Source organism: Heliangelus exortis, chromosome Z (assembly GCF_036169615.1).
Source record: "Heliangelus exortis chromosome Z, bHelExo1.hap1, whole genome shotgun sequence".
Lineage (NCBI taxonomy): Eukaryota > Metazoa > Chordata > Aves > Apodiformes > Trochilidae > Heliangelus > Heliangelus exortis.
Window position 1 is genome coordinate 32,572,125 of NC_092454.1, and position 27,589 is coordinate 32,599,713.

General features: G+C 39.1%; 1 protein-coding gene across 3 annotated transcripts in view; it reads left to right on the top strand.

Moving 5' to 3' along the window:
• Window positions 1-27,589, top strand: part of PTCH1 (patched 1) — a 66,143-nt gene that overhangs the window by 13,877 nt on the left and 24,677 nt on the right. For all 3 annotated transcript variants that reach the window (XM_071729991.1, XM_071729990.1, XM_071729988.1), the window contains 13 exons: window positions 9,354-9,543; window positions 10,865-10,934; window positions 11,045-11,136; window positions 12,657-12,855; window positions 13,463-13,584; window positions 14,832-14,979; window positions 15,769-15,900; window positions 16,206-16,361; window positions 16,849-16,947; window positions 18,283-18,408; window positions 24,357-24,475; window positions 26,387-26,786; window positions 27,213-27,522. In XM_071729991.1, the coding sequence (XP_071586092.1) occupies window positions 9,354-9,543; window positions 10,865-10,934; window positions 11,045-11,136; window positions 12,657-12,855; window positions 13,463-13,584; window positions 14,832-14,979; window positions 15,769-15,900; window positions 16,206-16,361; window positions 16,849-16,947; window positions 18,283-18,408; window positions 24,357-24,475; window positions 26,387-26,786; window positions 27,213-27,522 (2,163 nt within the window). The remainder of the gene's footprint in view (window positions 1-9,353; window positions 9,544-10,864; window positions 10,935-11,044; window positions 11,137-12,656; window positions 12,856-13,462; window positions 13,585-14,831; window positions 14,980-15,768; window positions 15,901-16,205; window positions 16,362-16,848; window positions 16,948-18,282; window positions 18,409-24,356; window positions 24,476-26,386; window positions 26,787-27,212; window positions 27,523-27,589) is intronic.

The following is a 27,589-nucleotide window of genomic DNA, read 5'->3' on the forward strand; positions in this document are numbered from 1 at the left end:
GAGGGAGGGAGGGAGGGAGGGAGGGAGGGAGGGAGGGAGGGAGGGAGGGAGGGAGGGAGGGAGGGAGGGAGGGAGGGAGGGAGGGAGGGAGGGAGGGAGGGAGGGAGGGTGTTCCCGCTGAGGCGAGCGGCGGCGGCGCCTCCGGGCGGTCCGGAGGAGGTTCCGGGGAGGGCTGCGGCCACAGCCGCCCGCGGTGGGCGGCAGAGGCTGTGACTCCAGCGGTCCGGGAGCCTGTGGTAATCGGTCGTTCAAAGGGAGAAGTGGCCGATGTTGTCGTCGGGTGGGCGTGGTGTCGAAGTGCAATTACCTGCGTGATCAGACCAGCCAAAACCAGCAAATAAAAGTGGTAGTGTGGGGTGCGTTTGGTCACTTTTGCCGAGCTGTCTGTCGCAGAGTTTTTCTTCTTCGGAATAAAGTTGGCCATATGGTCACGCTCTCGGAGGATCTGTCGGGAATCTCCGCATCCTGCACAAAATGACACGCGGTCTTTGCTGCTCGGTGTGAATAGCAAGCAAACTATGAAAAATGGGACTCCTGACAGATGCAGCACTGTCTTGGGAGCTGGTGGCCAGTAAGAAATATCGAGAGGGGGGAGGAAAGCCGTGACAGGCAGCAGGTTGGGTGCTGGGGGGAGTGCTGACCTGACCTGATTGTGTCCAACAGTGAAAGCAGTTCTGCTTCAGTGCAAAGCCATTCAGAAGGAAGCTGCTTAGGCAACAACAGATGGTACAGCAGGCAGCTGGTAGGGAATACTTGAAAGAAACTGTACCCTGTTTCATAACATGTTAATTCCTTTCATTTTTCTATGTTAGTTTTGCCATCTCTTACAAGCACTATTTAAGAAATTATATCCCTTAAAAGGTTCTGGATGAATAGTTATTTTCATTGCTGTTTTCTGCTCTTTAAAAAAAAAAAAAAATTGCATTCAAATTTTGTGCTACTCCATGCACAGATGAAATTTGTGCTATCCCAGGAGTACAGATGAAAAGACTTAAAAATGCTGCTTTTAACCACACAGGAAAACAATTACATATTTGAGGAAAGGGCACTGAGAGGTTAAATGAAAAGTTGGGCCTAGAGGAAAGCTGACTGCTATGGAACAACACAGCAAATTGTTTTTAGCATATTACCCAGTGGAAGCTCTTACTCAAGCTAAAGTAACTTAAAACAATTATATTCAGCTGTCTTGAAATTCTTAGGTTTAGACCTTGAATCCCCTTACATACAGTTCTCAGCAGAGCTCCTGGAAACTTAATGTCTTTCACATACAACTGAGAATTTTGGCCTGTTACAAAGTATGCTCAAATGTTTTCTTAAATTACTGAAAAATAAAAATCAGTTTTGTTCCTCAGCAGGTGTAAACTGTTACATGACCGTATGCTGTTGAAGAGCTGCAATAATCTGTATTAGCTGCCTATCCTCACTGAGGGCTGTCTCCCTGATTTCTAGGAGAAAGCAAGAGTCTACAGTCCTTTATTCCTTTGGTACTTCAGTCAGAATATTCAGTAGCTGGGCTTCTCCACCAAAAGCTGTGGCTTAGCTCTGACCTGAAGGGACTGCATCTCTGGAAGAAAAGCTAGTTTGGTCTCCATGCCCATTCATTCCTCAGTCTCTTTGTTGAGATGGTCAACAGGGATGCCAGTTGTGATGGTGGCTTTATATAACATGGACACCTGTCCGTTAAGAAATAGTCAGAGACCACCAACTCATTGTACATAAGCTCACAAACAGCTGTCAGATGGTAAACAACTTGTGGTCACTGTTGTTCCTGGCTGGATTAGAACCAGTGACCCAGAGGTGAATGGCTCATATCCTGTTACCAGGGACATGTGTCGCAGCTCAGTAAGCAGCTACTGTGTTTTATGTTTAATTGGAAACTAATTCAATTCAATTGCAGATACCAGTTTTTTTGTCTTATTGTACATTTATAAGATGCTTGGGTTGTTCTGTTGTGGTTTAGTTTCTTTTTTTTCCAGTTCATACTGTTCAATTTGTTCATTTTGTTTGTTTACTTTTCTAGTTTCTCAACCTAGAGGGGCACCAAGCAGAACATGCAGCAAAAAAAGTCTAATTTTTTTTTTAGTAATCTGTCTGTTTTACCCAATCAATATTTTCCTGCCTATGGCCAGTACAGATGCATGCATGTAAAATCAGCTTATATTTATTTCCTTTTAGAAAGAAAGAAATTTAGTTCCTAGAATTCCAGGGAAGGTTTCCCACTACAGGGAGAGGCAGCTGTTGTTGGGCTGTACGCAGACAGCTTTGTGTCCTTGTCACATCTCTAAACTCTGTTGAACTGTGACAGAATTAAAAGCCATCTTTGAGGTGTGATTTTTTTTCTTTGCTATTCATAATTGTGTCAGCATTAATGAAATTTGTAACAGCAACACTGGAGTCATCCCCAGCATGTGTGAGGAGTAACTTAATTCATATTGTGTGGTGTCTTGGAAGATAAAAAGCAGCCTTTGGAAATGCTTCATTGTGGCAGTTTTTCTGGTAATTTGCATCTTCGCTTTTTAATTTTGCTTCTTTTTTAAGTGGAAATAACGAACCTGATGCTACATAATTCTCAGTATGAGAGAAATGGTTGAGGTGATCGTACTGGTTTTCCTAGAAGTCAGTGGTGCTAGAGAGATTGAAGTCACTTATATCTTGATAGTGGATTGCGATGGTATTCTAGAAAGATGGGGTCCTTTTCTTGGACATTAGAATAGGGGGAAAGGAGCAGTATAAAGTCCCCACCTGGATATTGGAAAGGGAAACTATGATAAAGCCTCCCTTAACCTGGGCAGGCATGGCTGTTGCCACTCCATGTGAGCTATACAAATGCAAGTATGTGCATTTAGCAGAGTAAGTGCTGTGCTAGAAAAGCTAGACACAGCATGGATTTTCTTACTGCCTGTAGTCCAGTGCTGGTATAGATCATGTTTAATTACATGATAAAGATGATAATTTTTCACTGAGCTGTTGCACAGCCCATTGAACAACCATGTAATCTCTTTGAGTCGCTGTTTGCTAACTACCGTTTTCTGGCTATTGTAAGCCCATAATTTCTCAATGGATTTTTTTTTTGATAGCCCAATTGCAGTCACTCCCCATGGAGTTTTGTATAGTTAAATAAATGAAGAGAAAAAAAAAACATTGGTAGCCAAAACATTTTTACCATGTAAGCCTGATGGGTTTATGAGAGCCATCCTTAGCATCATTATATCAGATACATCAAATAAATTATAATCTCTTATACTCAGTTGTTAATAAATTTGGAGATCAACTATGTAAACCAGTAGCAGTTCTGACTCTACAAGTACACATCATTTTAAAAGTCTGAAGAAGTGGAAATGCCAACTAGTCACATTTCTTGTACTGACTAAACTTAAATTTCAGTGGAAGTGTTTTGCACTTCCTCCCAGCAAGCAGATTTACCCTTGTACTCTTCCAGTCAGACCTAGAAAATTATAATTCTGAAGAAGGTGCTGTCTTCCCTGCTCCTCTCTCAGGATGCTAAGACTGTGTGCAGGAAAAGCTGTATTCTGTTGCTGACAAAGACCAGCACAGACATGCTCAAAAACGCGAAGAAAAGAACTCCCTAGAGAGCAACGGAAGGCTTAAAATCAAAAGACCACTATTTTTCTGTGTCCAGTAAGAGGCAGAGTACTCTTCATATCTTCCAGAGACCTTCAATTCTTTATCTCAGTTTCTTTATAGGAGGCTTCAGTCCTGTGTGAGTAGTGTTTGGCTGTTACATTTTGTTGTTACTAGGTCTGTACTCCTACATCAGTAAAACTGAGATTGTCATTGGTGTCGTTAGGTACTGCCTTCTGCTATGTACCATGTGTGAACACTTCTAAATCCTAGCATGCAATTAGGATGGGGAGGCAAAGCTGTGGCTTGCTGGTTTATCTGTGTACCATTGTAATGGGCTGAAACTAGTTTCTTCTTGTGGTCCTTAAATAATACCTGTACATGTGTGTGACAGAGGTGTGCAGGGGAACGGCGTAAGGAGAAACTGTGAGAAAGTGCACTAGGAGGAAGCTCGTAACAGCAGTCAGAGTTGAAGGAGATAAGCTCTATGGGATGTGAGGGAGAGAGGTATGAAGACAGAGTCCTTCTTTCATGTTGTCATCCCGGCAGGGTGAGGGTGGTGAAGGGAGGGGAGAGGTGGCAAGGCGCTTGCAGCTTTCCCCAGGATTTGACCAGGGTGCATCCTGTGGTAGGGACTGCCTGCTGTCCTTGGAAGTCTAAGCTGTTCTTGTTTTTTTCTGATGACTGATGCACTTTGCACCAATGCACTTTGGTTGGTAAAGGTGGAGACTCAGGTGAACACATTGCAATATTACTTTCAGTCTTACTTTTTGTATGGTTACTGAGTCATGAAGGGGTGTTAATTTCTATTTGATTGTCAAAAGGTTGGCTAGATGGCTCTAATGCCACATTTTTATAGTCGTACAAAAATGTGAAAGATAAGTTTCGCCCAATCAAAGCAGAAGTGTGTCTGTGCCCCACAAATGCTCAAGTGGAAACACCTTATGGCCTGTAGTCTTCAGAAACTGGTTTTATCCAGGAAGTTTTTCTCTGCTCAAACACCTCCAGCTTGTCACAGAACATAGGCTCCATAACAAGTAGGTATTACTGGAAATCTGGCTTTAGTTTCTCAAGTCTGTCCTCTGCGTTGGTAGGCAAACATTTTATCCCAAGTGTTTGGCTCTCAGGAATGTTCTTTTTTTAGAGATCACTTGCTCTCCATTAAGCTACTTGCTGCACAGTTATACACAAGGTAACTTGTGTGAATGGTTAATAGATGTACTGTTCATGACCAAAAAAAAAATAATAAAACCACAGGCTATATGATGCAATTCCAGTAACCTGAAGTGAAACATTGTAAGATACTCTAAAAAGAAATATTTTATGCATTTCGAGCAACCAGACAGTAAATTAACATGCAGTGATTTTTTTGGCTGTCACTCATAGAATGGGGTGACCTGTTCCAGTGTCTTATGACTTGACTTAGGATGGATCTCTTAGTGTGGTGTGGAAGGGACTACAGTTTCTGCTGGTAGGTTCCAGAGTTCTTTGTACATATGTTTATGTAGTGCTTTGTAAATTTTGAATGCTAATTGTGAGAAAGGTTTAGGTAAGACACAGTGGCATCCACTGTGAAAGTGAGCACATGAGCTGAGTGATGCAGTAAGTTTAAATTGTTAGTCAGTGGAAGGAAATTGTCAGAAACTGTGGTGATGAAAGTTCATCTTAATGACATTCACTCTTAAGGTCATTGAAGGGTGCATTAGTGTTGTACGAACCTGATGTACAAATGTAATGTACAGTAGAGGCAAGTAGTTTTGTTTTTCTTGGTGCTTCTCACTTGAGACACACTGAAGCATATTAATGTGTGATGGCTGAAACACTGGGACTGTGACCTCGGTGCTTGGTAATGGGATCTGGGGCCTTTCACCTATGGGTCATGGGTTCAGGTCTGTCTCAAGTTAAGGATGACTAAAACTTGTTGCCACCTGACAGCTGTTCCTTGCTCTTGGGGGAGGGAGGCACAGTGGTCCTTACATAGTTGTTTGCAAGGTAGCATCCATACTGATAATTACTGCTATACTCAGGCTCTGCAGAAGGGCAGAGAATTCAGTACCTTGACCAGCTTCCATTCAAGTCAGTGGGGAAGTGCAGGAGGAGTAGCACTGTGTTTGATGGCAGGTGATGTTGACTTGCTTAAGGCAGATCTCCTGTGCTGTGCCGCAGAGCTAAGAGGGAAGCCTGTGGGTGTAGACAAGGGTGAGAAGGGGAAGGTGCTTCCTTCTTCTCCAGAAAAAGACAGATATTTAACAAGAACAAACTCTCAGCAACAAAAATGCTGGCAGTAAAACTGTCTCATGTTGAACACCGGTCTTCAGACACATTCTTGAGAAACTGATAGATTAAGTGACAAATGGCGCCCAGACATCGATGTTATTATTTTGTTGTGTTTTTCCCCCCTTTTTTAAAAAAACATTGTTAGCTAAATGGTACAGATGGCATAGTATCACATTTCTGTTCAGCAAACACCCAGAATCTGGTGGCACTGCTGATAGGATGCTGTACAAACTGCATCATTGTGTTACCACTGGCCATGAGACAATGTACCAGTCTGTTACTTAAATCAGCATTTTGGCTTGTGGTAATTTGTGCTGCCAGTTCCAGGCACTAAATCATAAGAAATCATGCAATAAAGTACTAAAACACCATCAAGTGGCTTTTGATATATTGAAAAGGAGAGTGATATGTGGATTTTGTCACCAGAATATTACAGTGCAGTAGTTTTGTCTGGCTTTGATATGGAATAAAATGGGAAGTATTGGTACTGTGTGCCATACATACAATTTAAGTCAGCAGCCCTTTGAGTCTAATATAGGAAAACAAGACTCCATAAAGGAAAACTACAAAACAGTAGCATTTTGCATCATTTGTCTAATTGTGTAGAAATCCTATGATTACTATAATGCATGAATTATTTTTTTTGTTACAAATGCAATGAATTATTTTCTGCAGAGCATGCAAGCATTAAGCATAGTATCATGTATCTTCAGAATGCTGAAGCTGGAGGCTTCAGGTACAATTCAGTGGCAATTTTAGAGGTTTCACTTGTAACTTTTTGCACCAGTTGTGGGTAGTCTGGGTTAAAAAAAAACAAACAACAAACCAAAACAAAGAAGAGCACTTGATTTTTTAAAAAATGCACAGATCAGCTGGTTGTGGAGTCTTAAGATTTCTGGGTATGACAGACTCTAGTGATCTTTGCAAACTTTCAGTTCAAATAAATGAAAACTTAACTGTTGGAAACTTTATATTTTTTTTCCTCTTTTGCTCTTTATTGCATCTGATGTGTTGAAAGGCCATGATATATCCATTTTCTTCTGGTCTATCCAAGTGTTTTCACATAATCCAACTCTGGCAGTCAGAATTATTCTCTGAAATCTGCATTTATAGTTAGTTTGCACCTGGGTGTTATGAAGTATATGCATTTGCCTGTGGAGTTACCTTTATTCTATTCAGCTGAAGAAAAGTACATAACAGATGCATCAAAGAAATAATTAAATGCTGTGATGCCTGAAGAAGAATGCTGGGTTCTGGAATGAGCACCCACCTTCTTGGGTGGTTTTGGTCTTCCTGTTTTGAATGTGAAAAGGGGAAAAAAACAGCTTCTGTTTTGATGACTGACTTGTGTGATGCAATTTTGATTAGCTAAATCTGCCTTAGTCAATGAAGTTAATGTGGTTTGACAGGACCAGTCATTTCTGTTGATAGTAAACAGTTGGTCACTTTCAGCAGAGATAGGAATGCCGCCCTTTGTCTTGCATGAGGTGCGGTTTGTTGCTTCAAGTTCTGGTTGCATTCAAAAAGAAAATGTGAGTGGAATGGGAAAGAATATAGTACCAGGAGTAGAAGTTTATGGTGGACTCCACAGTCCTCATAAAATTGGGATTTTATTGTCCTGGCTGGCATTGAGACACAAAAGAAGGAGAGAGACATCTTGTCTGTGGAAGCACTTGCAGTATAAAGGACTGCAAAAGAAAGCTCTGGCTCCAAGACATACAGATTAGGGTAACTCTGCTCCCTTACCTCCACCCCATATTCTTGTAAAATGAAGCAAATTTTATTAGCGGATCATAGACTCCACAGGAGCCCAGTGAGTTAAAGTATTTTAGGGTTTAATTCTTGATAAAAAAGGAACAATAGCTTTTTGTTGCTATGCATATGCATCCTCAGTGATTGTATGTTCTCTCCCTCTCTCAGTAGGAGGGATGTTAGGCAGTTACAATGGGCCCCTAGGTAAGGAAGTTGTACTTTGATTTTTTTTCTTACTGTGAGCTCTTCACTGTTACTTGGTATGAAGGACATAATACCACATATGACAGGCTGGAAAAATTGAGTGTGTTGTGGAAACACTTATATCTTCAAAGAATTCTTGAATTAGAAATTAAGTAATGCTTCGTGCCAGAGTGACTATATGGTTTAATTGTTGAGGGTCTGATTCTGACAGCTTTATCCATGCAGGGGCCCAGCTTCTTGTCTGGTGGTCCTTTTAGCCCCAGGGGGTGGGTTGAGGGCTCAAGTGATTGAAAAAGTTTGTCCCTGTTAAGGCTTGGGAATGTCACCTCCCACCCCGCCAACTGGTTATGGATCAGTCTTCTGTTACAAGGCCTAGGAAGAGAGAGATGTACATGCCTGATTTCTGTTCACACTGTTGCAGAACTAAACTTTGGCAGTAATTCAGATCACCAGTGCCAAGCTGACTATGTCTGAAAAAATGTAACAAATTAGGCTAGGTCTGTAGCTTGGACTTAGCAGAGCAATAATGGTAATAAATTGTAAGGGATGGAAACAACATGTTGGTGGTATTCTTGTCCTCCTCATCTGGATGTGGTATTGATTCAGTTAATGGGCTGAATTAATTGACTCCACCTCCCACATGGGTTTGCTAGAGAGGCTACAGGGGAGGTTATATAAAGTATATGAACTCTAGCTGAATGCTTTGTTCTAAGAGGGAAGATAATTTTCCATTCTTAGGAAGAATTCTCTGGCAAGGCAAATTAGATATGGCTCCTTCTAGAGCCTGTTGACTGTGCAGTCTTCCTCTGCCATTTTTCTCTTTTTTTCTCCCCACCATTTTTTAACACTGTTCAGCTCACGTGGCTTTAAAAACAGATGCTGAGCATGAATGATCTGCCTCACAGCATGTTATGCAGGTACCTGGACCATTGGGGTAGATTAACTGCAGACCGTCCTTTCTGCTGCACTCCAAGCTGCATCTCTTTATGCAAAAGTGGTAATTTTTTTTTTAAGGCTGAAGTGGTATTCATATTCACTATTCTTTCCCTCCTCCCTTTTTTTAACTGAAGAGAAACATTCTGCTTCTGCCTTTACCAGGACACCAGATTATTTAGGAGAAAAGTGTAAATTAAAGCAATTTATTTTGCAATGTGCTATTGAAGCAGACTGTTTATACAAGTGTAAAAAAATGTAAAGTAGCATTTGGTCTAGTCTGCAAGGAAAAGTTGGGGTTTTTTTTTGGTTATTTTAATGTATGTGAAATTGGCTATAATGTAGAAAAAGTGTTCAAGGCTCAAGTTTGCACATCAGTGTTTTAGGGCAGTAGAGGCAAAAGTATTTTAATGGGGAAAATGGGGAAAATGTTTTCTGTTGCAGTGTTACTAAAATAAGATTGTTACTAGTTTTGTACTGTGGTCAGTTTAAGACAGAACAGTCCAGGCATGTGGTAAAGTTTTTCTGACTTGGGAGGGCTCATCACCTTAACGCAGAATAAGCAGCTACTGGCTAATACAAAGCTGTTGATATTTATCCATCAGTTGGTGGACGAGTGAGTCGGGAGTTAAATTACACGAGGCAGAAGATTGGAGAAGAGGCCATGTTTAATCCCCAGCTCATGATCCAGACTCCACAGGAAGATGGTGCTAATGTACTAACAACAGAAGCACTTCAACAGCACCTTGACTCTGCTCTTCAAGCCAGCAGAGTGCATGTCTATATGTACAACAGGTAAGGGGGAAAGCAGAGGTTTTCTTGATCAGCTGTAACAGCTCAGAAGTGGGTGCATGCTTCCTTCCATGTATTTTTAAATTGTTGGCAGTTCAGAGCCTTTTCTGTAGAGCTGCATTTTGATTTGAATGTCACTGGTTTCTGATACTTGACATGGTGGCATGACTGCTGTGACAAGTTGGCTTTTAACAGGTAAGATGGTGTAACTCGTGTTGGAAAAGATTCTGAGAGTGAACTCCATGAGCAGTGCTACATTATTCAGCATTTGTCTTGCTAGAGGAGATGTGCTCTGCAGGACATCCATGTTTTCCATAGGACCTTATGGATGGGATCCCTAATATTGAAAATTAATATTAGAACTGAATTCACTCACTGACACCTTTGTGGGGTACATACTGACTGTGAGCAGCAGCACATGTTACTATCCTTCCAGTAGTTTGGATATAAAGGGAAATGCGGATGCATGAGAAATGGCAGTGAACAGAGTAATAGCTGTTTAGTAACATAGGCTGTTATAATGGAGTTGGCCTTTGGAGTGTCTTTGTGCACCTACTGGAGGCTGCAAGCTGAGTGTTGTCCAACAGAAAAACGTGAAAGGTGCACCTTAGGGAAGTACCAGCTTTGAGCTAGTGAGATGCCTTCCTGAAAAGTGGTTCCTTCAGGCTTACTCCTTGGGTGATAATGTGCCTGGGGGTGCTGCGTATGAGGACTGAACCCCCTGTCTCTCAGCACATCTTCTCAGTACATGATGCCCCAGTGAACTAATACCAAGGATCCACTTATCTTCTACCCAGCTCCTGCCTTGTCTAAGGTGCTAGAAGCGCCAGCAGTGGAAGTTTTAACAGCTGAAAAAGGAAGGCAGAAATCTTTGTTTATTTCCTCCTGCATACGTGGGTCAGCTGGGAGTGTTCTAGACCTCTGAACTTCTCTCTGAGCTGGCTTCTTGCTCAGTTGTGTTCACTGAGTGATACCTTAAGTCCCAAGCAATCTCGTTTATACCAAGATGGATTTCTGATTCTGTAACCTGTGCTGACTGGCTTGTTCATCCAAAAGCAGCTCCATTTTAATGAGTTTTACAGAAGATGCAAACAATTGTCTAGTCTGTAACTGAAGTAAACTGTAGCTAAAAAAAAAAAGGCATTTGCTTTTCTTTGTGAGGTGTCGTATATATGCGCTGAATAATATTTGCCTTTCTCAGTGTTTTCCTGCTTGAAAGCCAATATGAGTATTGGAGTTGCAACTTGAGGTGTCTGCTGTATTCTAAAAATAATTTTTGAGTAACTGTGCAAGAAAAAAAAATTGTTCTTTATATTTTTTACAGACAGTGGAAATTGGAACATTTGTGTTATAAATCAGGAGAACTCATCACAGAAGCAGGTTACATGGACCAGGTATGTGTAGCAGGAATTTAGTTACAGGCTCTGTGTATTCTCATGATTCAGCTTGTGCTGCTTTGATTATTACAGTATAAATGTGTTTTTTCCCTTTCTGATTTTGACAGATTATAGAATATCTTTATCCTTGCTTAATTATCACGCCTTTGGACTGCTTCTGGGAGGGAGCAAAGCTACAGTCAGGAACTGCCTATCTATTGTAAGCATTTGTTTTACAACTTCTTAAAAAAAAACCAAAACAAAACACAAACTTTCTCATCTTGCTGATTTTAATTGTATAATTGTGTATGATTTTTCAGTTGTATTGCCATTGTTTATTGAGATTCTGGTTAACAGAAAAATAAAAGGTGAAGTGTAGTGTCTCTACAGAGAATATGCATGGATTTTATTTTTTAATTGCGCAAAGTTTTTCTTGTTTCTAAAGATGCAACTTGTAGGCATTGATATAAATCCTATGTTATTTCTCCTGTTTTTCTAGCATGCAAAATTGCATGTAAGTTCGGAATTTAAGCTTTAAGAATTTATGCCTTTTTTATTTTCTGAAATAAATTAGTATTTTCTGCTTCTGGTAGGTTTTTGGAGGCTTTTGTGCTTTGGTTTTGTTTTTTTTTTTCCTTTCCTTTCTTTTCCTTTTTTTTTTTTCCTCCCATAAAACACAAAACCATCGATTGGCTGCAAACTTCATTCTTAAGAAAAGTGTTTTGAGTTAAGTCTTCTGAAAGAATAAAGAACAAATCCTTTGCTTATGAGATCATTAAAGAAACCATATAGTATTTCTTATGGATGGTTTCTCACAGTTTAAAAGTGTGATATTATATGCCCTGAATCCTTCAGTTAAAAGAGTTAATTGCTAATCTATGCAGACATTTTCTGTTAATTGTGCAAGAGTTAGCATTTGAGTTATTGTTTTTGTCCTGGTTTGCATGTCTCTGTAAAAGCAATTTGCAATGGCCATCTCCTAACCTTTAGTGTACAGTTTTAGATGGGGAAATAAGGGGGTTTGTGTTTTCTGGTTGGGAGATTTGGAATAATGACTTAAGCCTGGTTAAGCAGATACAGTGTGGTTTGAGCCACAGAATAAGGCAGCCAAAAGCCTTTCTAGTCTGCCAGCATCACAAATTCAGAGGTGGGGGGTGGGAGATGTGGCAGTGGTAGTGGTGACAGCCATGGTACCAGGAAAGCTTGATGGTTAGTAGTCAAGCTGCCAGAGCGTTTGAAGGACCACAGTATGGTTACAGATAAACAAAGATCAGCTATATTGATTGATTACATTTGCAAGATGATTATTAGAATATCAAGAAGTAATCTGATACTATGAGAAAGGCTTTCTTTCCTCAACTCCCTCTCTTCTTTCCCTCTCCCCTCCCCGCCCCCAATTCTTTGAAGCAACAGTTGGCTGCTTTTTTGTTGTTTGGGTGCTTGATGATTTATTTTTCTTTTCTTATAAATGAAAGTAGTTTTAACCTGTGAATATTCTGGTTTATGCAATAATAAGAACATAGTTTTTTTGTTTAAATTACAACTGGGCTGCAAGAAAAGTACATAAATGCATCTAATTAAAACATGCCTTACATTTTATGAAGCAGCCTTGCCAGAAAAAATTTAAAATTTTAACAGGAAATAATTATTTGTGCAAACGTTAATTTTTGAATGTATGCTTATTTCTGTAGTTCTTTTGCCTTTTTTATGTGTGTCATTTTCTCCTGGTTTCTCTTGCAGGGGGAAGCCTCCTTTGCAGTGGATCAACTTTGACCCCTTAGAATTCTTGGAAGAGTTAAAGAAAATAAACTACCAAGTGGAGAGCTGGGAAGAAATGCTGAATAAAGCAGACGTTGGTCATGGTTACATGGATCGACCCTGTCTGAATCCTGCTGATCCTGATTGCCCAATCACAGCTCCCAATAAGAATTCTACCAAAGTAAGTTTGCTTGTCCTTGTGCATATCTTTTTAAGGGAAGATAGGGGGTGGGGGTGGGGAGTGAGGGGTGGAGGGTGGAGGGCAAGGCAGAAAGGAGAGAGGGTGTTACCATTTTCTTCTTGAATTATGTCATTTTTCTGTTCTGCTACATGCTGTTAGCCCACAGTCATGGACTGCCCCTCACTCTGTGGTGCAATGCTTGATCCTGTGTATTTAGAGAATGCAGTTGTCAGCTGCTGTCTGGGTGTGGCAAAGCAGCGATACGGCATTTCTGCACACCTGGTGCCCCGGGCATAGCCACTGCGGGAATATAGCTGCTGGTACACAGTCACACCATGCAGCAAAGCCTTCCTTCAAGAAGTGCCAGTTTTGTTGATTTTTGTGAGAAATCAGAAGGAACATCCCCCCAAATTTGTGTATCCCCTTACCAGTCACATTAGGCTTTGGAAAATTTGCCATCTTGTCAGCAAGTATCTGGAACATTTCTCTTTGTAGACCTCCTAGGTTGTCTTTAGTAACTGTTACTCTAGTCCACTGGGTTGAGTTAGAGTATGAATTTGTCTGAAGTTATGAAACTGATTAATTGCCTCTTTCTGTTTTTTTCTAGCCTCTTGATGTAGCTCTTGTCTTGAGTGGTGGATGTTATGGACTGTCAAGAAAATACATGCACTGGCAGGAGGAATTGATTATAGGTGGTACAGTCAAAAACAGTTCTGGTAAACTTGTCAGGTAAACAAATGTTTAAAGAAAATTTTAAAGTCTGTCTTTGTTAGAGTTTGGGTTTTGGAGCATGTGGGGAGCATTATGCAAAATCTATTGCCCTTTGTGTATATTATGAACCCACTTTAGGAGGACATGCCTCAACAGAAGAGAATTTTAAAGAGTGATTAGGCAGTTTTTAAAAATAAATCCAGAATGATAGTGTACCCCACTCAGAAGCGAAGCTTTTTCATGGCACCTTTGTTGTATAGAATATATACAGAAAGCATTGAACAGTGATTAAAGCACTGAACACCTTTGATCATGTTTTGAAATACTATCAAGGGAAAAAAGGAAGATATTAATTTGGATAATGCATGCACTCATTGGATTTTTCAGAATTCAAGAGTCTCCACTGAATGTTTTGTACAGAATCAATGCAGAGAAAAGTCTGGGTTTATGTCGCAACAGCTTGAATGTGGTTTTGAGTGATAAAACAAAACCCTTTGTTTCAAACTTCTTGAAAAAGTCGTGCAACACAGGACTTCAGTGCAGGAAATACCTGTGATGTAGAACTGTTCTGAAAAATGTAGGCCATACTAACCTAAATTAAGCATAATTTTTCCCTATTTAATACAGAGAACTTTTGCTAGATTTTTTTAATATTAATTTTTGCCTTTTTAACATTCATACTAAACATTGGTAGGTCTTCCAACAAGTAGCAAAAGAATATATCTTTAGTGGGAAAAAAATTCCTTAAGCTTCCAAAATTGTTGGATACAGTTGCATACCATGGAAATTCAAGATGGATAGCTATTGCTGCTATGTACTCCTTACAGCTTGTTAGTTTAATGCCAGTTTAATCTGGCACTTCTCTTCAAGGGATGAGAAAGATTGAGGTCTTCAGATGCCAAGCTGCCAACACTGTTTGCAAGATCTCGTAGAAGTAACTGTTCCTGTGGCATCTTTACAACTGATTTCTAGGATTACATTCTTCAGTTCCAAAACTGATCCCGTTGAAGATGATGGCAAAACTCTCATTAACTTCAGTGAAACCAGAGTTAGCCTCAATACTGCATAGACCAGTACAGCTGTGCCAGATACACAGTAGAATAGTTATAGTGTATTCAATTTTAATACTAACATGTGCCCTATAAAATCAAGAACTCATGCAAGCTCCCGTTAGGGTTTCATGTAGACCTTGATGCCATTAAAAGAATTTCCTGAAAATGCTCATTTTATGCCTCTTCCTCCTGTCCCTTCTCTTGATGTCACAGTGCCCAGGCTTTGCAAACTATGTTCCAGTTAATGACACCTAAGCAAATGTATGAGCACTTCAAGGGGTATGAATATGTTTCACATATCAACTGGAACGAGGATAAGGCTGCAGCAATTCTGGAAGCCTGGCAGAGGATGTATGTTGAGGTAAAACTGAAAATAACCTAGATGTCATACTGTAAAGTCTTGCTGAAATCCAGTGCCTTCTTTCATGGCTTTTTACAGTATTTCATCAAGGAATATGTTTAAGCCAGAACTGAGTCATTGCCTTCCAGTTTTTAAGTTGATATATGTATTTTTTTTCCAATTAAGCTGCTTGGTTATTCACATGAAAAGCCAAGGAGTTTTTGCACTTCCCTGTCTGGGGCATTTTGGCTTTACTGAGGCTGAGAAGGAACCAGAGGCCTAATTTAGAAGCTTTTGGTTGGTATGGTTATGCTAAAGGTGTCTGGAAAACAGGTGCCAGCCTTAGGCTGCTCTCCCAGCAGCATGCTGGGTGGGAAGGCTCTGTGACAGTGCCTGGCCTCTGTGTCACAAGCTCGGACCTCTGCTGTGCTCCTTCTCACCTCTGCAAATGGCCAAGCAGGGGGAAAGGAGCAGCCCAGAGAGACTGCTGGCCTTGGGTTAAAGGCAAAACTTGTAGTGCACCAAGTCCATGCTGGGAGCTGGAGTATGGAAAGAGGATTCGAACTAAATGTTTGGAATGGGCTGGGAATGCAGCAGTCTTATCTGAAGGATGCAAATTCTGGTCTGATAATCAGTAGCTTGCAAGAAAAAATGACCAAACGTTTGCATACTAACAGCGTCATCTCTATGTAGGTTGTGGGCTTTCACAGAACATTAAGACAAAAACAGTTGATTTCAGATGTGTGCTGTAGCAGATAGCAATTGAATTTTTCTTTAGTAACACCAAGTATCTTTTTTTTTTTTTCACAGGTTGTTCATCAAAGTGTTGCACAAAACTCTACTCAGAAGGTGCTTTCCTTTACTACGACCACCCTGGATGACATTCTAAAGTCATTTTCTGATGTCAGTGTTATCAGAGTAGCTAGTGGATACTTACTAATGGTAATAAAATATTTTATTTCATCTTTCTGGTAATAGAACAGGGCTTAACTATCTGTTTTATTGTTACCAGTCAGTAGTTCAGAACATTTTAGGCATATATAAATAAAAATACAGATCGTAAACTTCTGTCTCAGGCTCGTTACCTCTTCCTTTGTGTAACAACTGTGATGTATCTGTGCTGTTCAGAAGTGTTCGTAAAGATGTGTATGTTGAGTAGGGAGAAATGGGTGTTACAGAAGGATGCATTCAATAATTTTGCTTTTTTTTCCCTCAACTCCTTCTCCCTCTCTCCCCCCTTGCTGTAGCTTGCCTACGCCTGTTTAACAATGCTGCGGTGGGACTGTGCCAAGTCTCAGGGTGCCGTGGGGCTAGCAGGAGTCTTGTTGGTTGCACTCTCAGTGGCTGCAGGATTGGGCCTGTGCTCATTGATTGGAATTTCCTTTAATGCTGCCACAACTCAGGTATTTAGGAGACATAAGTCTGCTGCTAAATTACATGTATTCTGTTAGAAATGAAAACAACTGAATCTTTGAGGGGAAAAAGGCTGCAAAAGCATTTTGGGTCTGAATTTTTATCTCTGCCTTTCTCCTATCTCATAGCTAATGCTGTGAGAAATTCAGTGATCATGCTGCCAAATTTTGCTAAAGCAAGTCATGTACTTTGTATAATTAATAGATTTTGGGTTATTTTGATTTTTTTGTGTGTCGTAATAGGAGTGGAGGCATCCAGCTGTACATAAGAATCTGCAAGTTTTGTCTTTATATCTGAATGTATCAGGAGGTTCAGATTCTGAAAATGTTTTGAAGTTCTTTACAGTTGATAGCTGTGTTGCATCCTTTTCATTGTACTCTTTGATTTGTGTATTTGTGCATTAATTAAACATCTAATGCCTAGCTGTATGGCAGATCCAAAACAACCTTCTTGATTTTTTTTTGTTTCTTCCCCAAGGTTTTGCCTTTTCTTGCTCTTGGAGTTGGTGTAGATGATGTTTTCCTTCTGGCACATGCATTTAGTGAAACAGGGCAGAACAAAAGAATTCCCTTTGAGGTAATGAAAAAATGGGGGTTTGGGGGAAGATAAAAGAGAAAGACTGCATATAGAAAAAGATACCTGTATTCCGAATTATTTACTCATGATTTAAAAACTCCAATTTTTTTCTCAATAGCTTTTTTCCTAGGGCCTGGAATATCCTATTTCTGCCAAAATAGGAAATGATGTCACTGTATGCTATCCTAGAATATTTAGGAATGTTGGCATTATTTTTAAATTTTTTTGAAGTGTCTTCAATTTATTTTGTCTTGAATTTAATTTATTGCTGTCATACAGAGTCTAATTCACATGATCCAAATTGTGCCCAAAATTTTAGCAAAAGTCAGTGTAAACCTGGGAACAAACTCAAATACAAGTCTGACATTGAACTCGTAGAATGCTTTTAATGGAAGACCACAAAAACATTGAAGTGAAAAGAAAGAGGAGGGCAGCTTACACACAGACAATTCTTTTTTTATTTGTATCAATTGTTACCTTTATCTATTTGTCACGACCTTAAATTTGAGTTATTTTATATATTTTTCTCTTGTTTTTCTTTTCTGATGTTTGTTTGACCATGACATTCAAAGTGCAATATATTAATTTCACAAAATCTCAGATACTGTCACTTTTTGTGATCCTTTCCTTTTATGGACCTTTTTATCCTCAGTCCAGTTTTGTATCCGAAGTACAAACCATCTATATTTGCTGAAGCTGTTTTGTACAAGCAGTGTCTTCCGTGTGCTGTTTCTAGATGGTCCAGCATGCAGGCTCTACAGCTTCACCATAGTATACCCTCCATGTACTTCAAAGTACCCTGTTGTGTTGGGAGAGGGTTATATGTTTATCCTGTGATCCTACATTTCTTGTGTGTGGTCTCAGGGTTTTGGGTTTTTTTGGTCTGTTTTGTTACATACGTATTCAAGATGTATAGTTATGTTATCCCTCTGTGCTGTTACTAGAAGCTTGTTTTGTCTGAACAATGAGAGCACCGGGTCACTCCACTAGTGGAAGATACCTTCTATTTAATTACAGATGTCCATGATATAATATCAGTGCCTGTTTGGTTTTGTGTTCTGTAGCTAGAATCAGATTTTATAATGTTTTCTACCTGCAAAAAACATGAGCACTCTATGTGTCATCTTCATGTGTATCCCGAAGAAGTAGATTTGTGTATCTACTTAGTATGTTGTTTATTCTCACATAACTCTCAGATGCACACTTGCATTAAGAATTTCATTGTATAGATTTTTTTGCTGTTAGTACATTACATCTGTAAGATGACCCCTTCATTTGCAGAACATCACTTTATTCACTTAAAATGACTTTTAAGATGTGTCATTTGTTTTTCAGGACAGAACAGGTGAATGTTTGAAGAGAACAGGAGCAAGTGTAGCCCTTACATCTATCAGCAATGTTACTGCTTTCTTTATGGCTGCCTTAATCCCTATTCCAGCTTTACGGGCATTTTCACTCCAAGTAAGTTTATATGCTCTTTTGTTAGTTCTTATGGATAGTCCCATCATGGAAGGACTGTGATGATACTTGTTAGTGGTAGTGTTTAAAGTCTTTCAGTGCTGCTGCAGTTCACTGAACCAGCACATGGTCACTGCTTACCATAGATCTGGGTAATAACAACTGTTGTCTGCTGTTGATTGTGCTTCTCCTATCTCAAGCCTGGAGAGACTCTTGCATTAGCCTTGAATGATTAGCAGTATTTAGCTCTGCTGATTTGCCAAAACACAGATGTCTTTTCTTACAGGTAATGTGACAGTGAATGCTTTTATTTTATGGCAAAGACCAGCATCAATTTGTGAATATTTTTTAAGTACAACACTTCTTCTCCTGGAAGAAGTTAAAAATCTAAATCTCCTAAATCTTTGGCCCAGTTTCAAATATTCAACACACACCCTAAGCTGGTAAGAGGATACTGGAGATCCTCACTTTAGGAGTCAGAGGAGGAGACTTGTTTTTTCATGCTTTCTGATACCTGTGCTTTATGAAAGGTGCTTCAGCCTAAATGCATCTTGTAAGATACTCAACAGAGATGGTCCATTTTTTTCTAATTGCACTGCTAAGCTGTTGAGTGGGAGCCACCAGAATTAATTCTTTCTTATCTGATCAAATTGTGCTCAGCCTTTCTCTGTTCTTACACTTCACATAAGAACATGGCAAGTTGCCTTTGGAACATACGTGGAGACAGCAGCTGTAACAGTTACTGTAAATTGACTATAAGTTGTAATATACTTTCCTATTTTTCTTTCTCCTGCTGCCATGTTGTAGACTGAGTCACTGAAAGTTCATGAAACAAAGTCAGCATAGCAAAATGACAAACAATAAGTTTCCAGTGAGATTTTGACATATTCATGTATGAACATGTTCATATTATTCAGAATAAAAACATTGTAACTGAAGTCCTGTTTAAGGCAGCAATTAATATAGAATCTATGTGTAGAAATGTTTAGGTGTCCAGAAATTAATGTTTGAGTTGCTTAACCTTTTTTCACATGCATTTCTAATTTCTCTTTGCTTGCACATAATAATGCCTTATGTGTATATAAGGGATGGAAAAATGTGCAAAAAGAGAGCATCTGGAGACCTGTAATGGAGATTTATTGGTGCTACAGCAATAAACATAACTGATATGTATATACATTAGGAACCACAAAAATAACATCTTTTGCTGTTAGAAAGGAACATCTATTACTTGCTTTGCCTGTCTTCACCAGGTAGAATCAAAATCAGGTGAGACATTAATTATAGCATTAAGAATCAGATAACCATGACAGATTTTGGTGGGTGGTCTGTATTTCTACATGGATTTCTTTATTTACAGTCATATTCCTCCTTCTCCCTCCTTCTCAGATTTGTTTAAACAAGAAATCCGTGTCGTCTTTGATAGCTTCCTAGCAAGACTTAAAAAACAATGAAATTCCATATATACTTTTCACAGATGTTGCCTTCTCCTCATCTAGGTAGTGAATTTTCAACAGATGGGCTCAAGAAAAAGATTTCTCTTGGCCGTGTTTTGCCCTTCATTCACTTTTCTTAAGACAGCAAGATAATTGTCAAAGTTTCAATAATTTTTGAGGCACAGTATCTGTAAAATAAATCCGCTGCTGAGGGTGAATAAATGGTTTCCTGCATCTGTGAGCCCAACTTTTTAGAAACTCAAGTTTTGCATATCAATGATTTCTTCTCAGTTTCTGTTCTGTCAGCTGAAGCAGTTCATTGATATTTCTGAGCTGGTAATTTACTTTATGAAACTCAAACACTGCTGCAAGTCTCATGCTGTCTTAGAAGTTTGCTACAGTTAGCTCTTGCCAAGTTTTAAAAATTGGAAAACAGGTCTTTCAAAAGTGAGATTTAAAAAATATAGGATAGGAATTGTGTTAGAATTTCATTATTTTTTGTTGATCTTATTAGCCCTTTTTAAGCTGTTTTAGGGCTTTGAGCTGCTGAATGTGTCCAAATACTTGGTCACAAGAATCAGCTGTAAGAGTGCTGAGGGCTTTGAAGGAGTAGGTCCTGAATTTTCAGAGGTGTTACTTTTCTTAAAATTGGGGCAGAGGAGTAAGTTATCAGAGAAACCCCCAGGAAGATTTAAGTTTGCAGTAGGATTGTCTTAAACGTAGCTTTGTTTTGAGTATAAATGAAGGAAGGCAAATCAGAGTGTAACTACTACTACCATACTATGAGCTGAATTCTTTCCTCAGATAGGCTGAGACAGTATTATGATTCCTTAATACCAGATTCAGAATTTGTCTAGTTGTTGCTTACACCAGAAGCATCCTCCCCTGACAGAAGAGTCCTGTGCATTCACTGAGCAGGGGCAGAACCTTTCCCCAGAAGTCTCAGCAGTATTTTTTTCTCTCATTTTAAGTTTTTTCCTAACTGTAAAAGTGCCTTACCAGGTGGTGGTGGTCAGTTTGTGAAGAGAAACAAGGTCATTCAGTTATCTTAGTTTGCTGAAGTGGTTTGTCCCCCTTCTTTTACTTATGTCACTCACCTTTTCTCTGCTCCTGACACAATAATTTATTAAGCAAAGTTAAGCCTAAGGAAAAAGAGCAGGGGGAGTTGGGAGCCAGGGGGAGGGCAATACAAGTGTGTACACTGTCAGGAGGGAGATGCAGATAGGCAGCAGTAGGGTGGAAGTTTCCCTGACAGACTTCCTTGTCTGTTCATCGCTTCTGGATATGCAGCACACCCGTTCTCCTTGGGTGGGCTGCCAGGAATGGCACATACCAGCACAAACCTTCATTGAGGCCCCAGCCTACCAGCCTGGCTCCTGTCTCCCTTGCTGCCTCCAGCACAGACTGCCATTCTTCTGTCTCCATTGGTAGCTGCAGCAGCAATAATATTTTTAGGCTGTGCATTATGAAAAGTTGCAAAAAGAGGAGCATGTTTCTCAGAAAGTGACCAACATTTTGTTCAGATTAATGAAATTTTTTACTACACTCTGATCTCACTTCACTGGATGCCTTCATTTTATACCCTTGAGTAGTCCCCATTTTATCCCTTCTAGGGATAAAAGGACTTTTTATCTATGGGATAAAAAGGACTTTCTGAGACTAGGACTTTCTGATCTATGTTGATTTCTCAAGGAGCAGGTCTGAGGTCGTTTGCTCTTCCATTTCACCATTCTTCTCTGAAGGGGTCAGAGAAGATGTCCTGTTGCCAAAAATCCTAAGCATTGACTGTAATCCTGTGATTAGAGTCAATGTAATTGTTACAGATAGGGGCTATATTGCTGTGATTGATCTCCTCATACATTCCTGTTCCCAGCCACCAGATGTCTAAACAGGTTTGGGAGGGGAGGCAGTAGCTGATGTGTCAGGTCAAAGGTTGAGTCAACAAGTTCTTCCTTCCCAGTCCTTATCAAATCACAGGATGTTCTTTGGTGAGACAGCAAATTAGAACTGATACAAGAACATAATTTGCTATATTTAACTGTGACAGCTGAGAACAGTTGCATCTTTTGAAATGGACTGGGGAAGTCCATGAGGGAGGGACAGTGTGCAATCCATAGAAGTTTGGTGTTACACTCTAGGAATCTATTTATGTGCAAATCAGGACAGAGAGAATTGTTTCAAAATATTTTACTCTCAGTTTAGTACATCAACACCATGACAGCACAATGTAAAATCTAGTTATTCTGAAGAGATGACACGTTACTAGGCAGTTTTGCTGTGTGTTGTTGGATTAGTTTTGATACTCCTTTAAAAATCAAATGAGAATATAACTAATGTTAACAGCATCTCTACTATATGCTCAAGTATTAGTTTTTAGGTTTAGTAGCATTTGCAGTTCAAGGATGTTGGGTACTGATAAGGTGTAAGTATTTGCAGTTCATGGAGCAGGAACAGAGAACTTCTATTAATTTTTCAGCATGCTGGGAGCAGTAGGAGTTATTGAGCCAGGCCTCAGCTGTTTTTTCCAAATCTCAACAAACCTTAGCCGATCCTTGATAGAAGATCTTGGTCAGACACAAGTAATTATTCATATTATATGGGAGATTCAGCATTCTCTGGTTTTAGTACCAATAAAGAAAGCAATTGTGTGAAGTAGGTCCAACAAACAACTTGCTTACAACAGCAGCCATTTATTTTTCTGACAGATTCAATTAATTCTACAGAGGATTAAAAGGAAATCACTTAATTTTAAACTTTTGCCTATGACCTTGCATACCTTTCTGTGTGGGTATTTATAGCTCATAAAATAGGAATTGGATCTTTTCTCTCAAAGATGGCCAAATATTAATTTGGCAGTAAGTACTGAGTAAATTCTGGTCTGTAGTTCTGTCTACAGACAACTAACAGGACCAAAATCTCACTTTAAGCAGGCTATAGACAGCAAAAGAGAAACACCATGAAAAATACCCACTTGGTACACACTATATGTACCATTGAAATGAAGAGAGAATATTTACATAACTAGTTGGTTCTGTCGTTCTCAGAAAAATAAAAGCAATGTCCAGTATATTTATTATACTCCAGCAACCTCAGAGCCCTCCAAATCATTCCATGTGTTAGTACTTTGATTTTCAGAGATAAAGAGACGCAAAAATAAAAATTGCATTATTTTGGCAATTTTTGTTACATATTTGACGTGTATGTCAAGAATTTTAAAAATGTGGACTCTAGATATATCATCTTTTGAGCTGCCAGCTTAGAGACCTGATTTTTCCAGATCATAAGCAGCCACTCATTTATTTTGGAAAAAGGGAGTGCCTAATTAATGCAGGCAAGTGACTTCATTTTTGTAGCTTATCCTTTGTTCTTCTTTATGACTGTTCTAATGCAAGCAGTCATTACTTTGGAAGTTTACAGGTGGATGCACTTCTTAGTTTGTGATCTCTTTAGCATGAAACTGACCTGCTATTGATACGGCTACTGCTTATCTAATGGCTGAAATATAACAATTTCAGGGGGTTTTTGTCATCATTTTTTCCTAGTGTATCTCCTACCCTTATAGCTGTCTTCCAGTCCCATCTGTGCCCAAGCTTCCCCTTTGTGATGACTAGTGCTCGTAACAATTCTGCATTACAAATAAATGCTATTAATAATAATGATGATAGATGCAGCACCACATATGTTTACAGAGATTCTCTGGGAATCTCTCTGTGGGAAAGAGTTTGAAGTACTGTTTGAAAGGGAGTGGGTGGGGAGGTTGGTTTTTTTCATTACATAATATGCACTTTACAAATTAAACCATTCTTGTTCCAATTTAAGATGTATTCTTCCAATTTAAGACTCATTTCAATAGACTGCCTCATTAATCAAGTTCTGTAGCACATAAGGATATTAATATGTAGATTTACTGTGTGGTCTTAAAGTAAGATTAATTATCCTTTAAAAATAATCCCTGATGAACACAAAATGTTGCTTGTTTTGGCTAGACTTTCGAGTAAGTACATCAAGTGCATAACATTTTACTAAACAGAACAATTTAATTAAAATTTACTTTCATTTCATTTCTGATTTGATAATGTGTTTTGATGTTACTGTGATGCTTAAATTACTTCAGATCCCATAAATGTGAGAACTTCAGTTCTAGTTCCAGGTTTGCTGTTGGTTCTAGCTTTTTTTTATTGTGAGACTCTTACGTATGGCAGAATCTCATGCAAAATTATGTTTTGTTGACTTTTTCCACTTAAATATCGTTACCACATCTCCAGGCACAGATGTATGAAAATAATATGAAGTTTATTATTAAAAGAAAGAAAGAAACTAGAACAGGCCTACCAGATGGAAATGGGAATGTAAAAGTGTATCTCTCAGGGAAAAGCTTGAAAGCAACTGATGGTTTGACATGATGAATTGCTGAATGGATGAGAACTGAAAGGAAGTTTAAAGCTTTGCAAAGCTTTACATGAAAAGCCCTACATGAAGATTAGTAACAGTCTCACTTCTCTGATTATTTTCTAGGCAGCAGTTGTGGTGGTATTCAACTTTGCTATGGTCCTGTTGATTTTTCCTGCTATACTGAGCATGGACCTCTACCGTCGGGAAGACAGGAGACTGGATATATTCTGCTGTTTTACAAGGTGAGAATGTGTGATAGATTGATGTATGAGGAACATCCTTTTTGTGGTCGCTGATTAGTACTAACATTCCTTGTCAGGACTGGAAGTTCTTCATTGCAGGGGGATCAGTATGCTTTTGTTATGATTTCATTGCTATTGGCTAACTTATATTGGCTACCTTGGTTTTCACCTGTTTGAGGGGAAAAGTTAAAATACTTTTGTCTGTCTGCCTGACACTCTCAGACAAACATACCTTTCCCTTCATTGTACTTGTATTAATTTTGAGTGTTGAAGGACAACTTTTTGAATGCAGATAAGACATCCATGCTTTAGGAATATATTAAAGTATTTTCAGAATGTTACTGGACATTGCAAGGTGTCCAGTGCTAGATCTGGGTCATCATCAAAGACTGCAAAACACAGCCTACTGACAATCCTTACGTGCAGTTAATCACTGTGTGCTAATTTTTATGCCTGTAAACTTAAATATGTAATGTATAAACTGTAAAATTACTTCCCCTTAGCTGAATTTTTCATAGGACTACAAGGGATGCAGGATGATCAATATTGTTACAGGCTAATGCTTGATAAAGTTTCTGTTATGTCTGCAGTAGTAAGTTAGAATGGTAATTGTGCCATTCCACATAGTTTATACACAGACTTTCAGTGCCAGCTTACTGCCATCAGTGGAGCCACTGCTTGGATATTAAGCTTTTTTTCTACCTTAGTTTTTGCTTTTGCCTGCAATGAAGGGGTCAGCTATATTTCTACATATGTAATGTTACAATCATAACCAGGATGGGATGTATCCATCTTGTGTCATGTTAGCCTTTGACACTCACCTAGGAGCTGACATAGTTTTAGATTTTGAGAAAGCACTTTCCCAGATTTGTTTTTGACTGAGTGGAGTTTGTCCCAAGAACAGGGAGTTTATCCCAAGCCAGGACTCCTATTTACTATTTCTGATTCAATTATAGTTTCAGTGGTTGGCCTTATGTGCTTGAATTTTGTAGCTCTGATTCTCAGAAATACAGGACTATCAGCCCTTCCATTTTTGCCCTCACCTAAAGTTACAACAAATGTGTCTCAGAATTTGTACCCATTTACATATGAAGAAATGCAGTTGAAGAGAACTTGCTTTATTTATGTAGGCAACATTCTGAATACCTCTTGTTTTTGTAGGATTTCTCCACTTGGTGAGAAATTTGATAGTTTTCTATCGTGAGTTTGTAATCTCTCATTTGCTGGAAGAAGTTTGTCTCTGATATTATTTTTTTTTAATAAACTGGGTATCTGTGTGGGGCTTGCATAGACTAAAATAAAGGGAATGTATCAATTACTTCATTAATTTTGTCTCTTTAAACTTCCCAACCTTTCTAGGAATTAATCCTTGCATATATTTACTTAATTTTTAAAGCATTCAGTCAGTGTATGGCAAGTGGCTTCAACCTGCCTTCCAAAAGTCCCAAGATTTTATCCAGAAGGGACAAATATTATTTAACCATTACTTTAGTAATTCTAAATGGAATAAATCCATGTGTCAGTCATGTCTTCACATTTTGATCTAAATAGCTTGTTTGTCAGCATGGACACATGCTGAGCAACCTCACACACATATGCTTACAGACTGCATGCAACTGCATGGGTATCGACCTGGTAAGTGTGTGTAATTAATTGAGTGGTGTAGGTAGACATCACTGTCTTCAAACATGCTGATTTGTTCTTTCCTGAGTGCAGTAAATGTGCATATATTTTCAGAGTCTTACACTTTGAACCATTTCTGAAAAATACTTCCTAGAGGTGCAGAATAAAATTCACATCAAAGCATTATACTTAATTAATACAAACCATCTAACAGTAGTAGAAGCAATCTCAGAGAGAAGCGGATCTATCTAGTTTGATTAAAATAAATACCTTTCTCTTCTTTTACAGTCCTTGTGTCACAAGAGTGATTCAGATTGAGCCTCAAGCATATGCAGAAAGTGAGAATACTTGCTGCAGTCCTCCACCCCCATACAGCAGTCACAGTTTTGCACATGAAACTCAGATTACGATGCAGTCTACAGTGCAGTTGCGCACAGAATACGATCCTCATACGCAGGTGTACTACACCACAGCAGAGCCTCGCTCAGAAATATCTGTGCAGCCAGTGACAGTGACACAAGATAATCTTAGCTGCCAGAGCCCAGAAAGCACAAGCTCGACGAGGGATTTGCTTTCCCAATTCTCAGACTCTCATATGCATTGCCTTGAGCCCCCCTGCACGAAGTGGACGCTCTCATCTTTTGCAGAAAAGCATTATGCTCCATTCCTCCTCAAACCAAAAGCTAAGGTAAGCAGGGAACGATTTACATGTTCTTCAAAAGCAGACTTCTACCTTGCCCAGAAATAAAATCATCCTGGCAGTGTCATTAAATTTAAGGAATAAATAGAGTTCTTTCAGAAGAAAGATTCTTAATTTTACAGCGAGTTTCAAAGCTTTATCTCATGAGTGCTGTGAAAACATACTTTTCAAATACAAGTTATGATTGAGGGTTCTAGTGACTTTCAGCAACATAAGCTTGTGAACAGTGAAGCTGAAGCCCCTTTTAAACTCTATTATGGTACAGCTTTTTAATCCATGATTCAGAGCCCCTTCAATAAAGCACAAATTACCTTAGCCTTGTGGTGTATGAAAAAAAAAAAGTGAGAAAACTTTAATGCCAGTTTTGGACATTGTTAAACCTAAATCCAAATTCATTTCCATTTTCTGTTGCAGATTGTGGTTATTTTTCTTTTTCTGGGCTTGCTTGGGCTCAGCCTTTATGGAACTACCCGGGTGAGAGATGGACTAGATCTCACAGACATTGTACCACGGGAAACACGGGAATATGACTTCATTGCTGCACAGTTCAAGTACTTTTCGTTCTACAACATGTATATTGTGACACAGAAAGCAGACTATCCAAATGTCCAGCACTTACTTTATGAACTTCACAGAAGTTTCAGCAATGTAACATATGTTTTGTTGGAAGAGGATAGGCAGCTTCCCAAAATGTGGTTGCACTACTTTCGAGACTGGCTACAAGGTAAGAGACAGCTGGTTGAACTTTTCTCAATTCTATAGTAGTAACTCTCTGTTCACACTAGTAATGT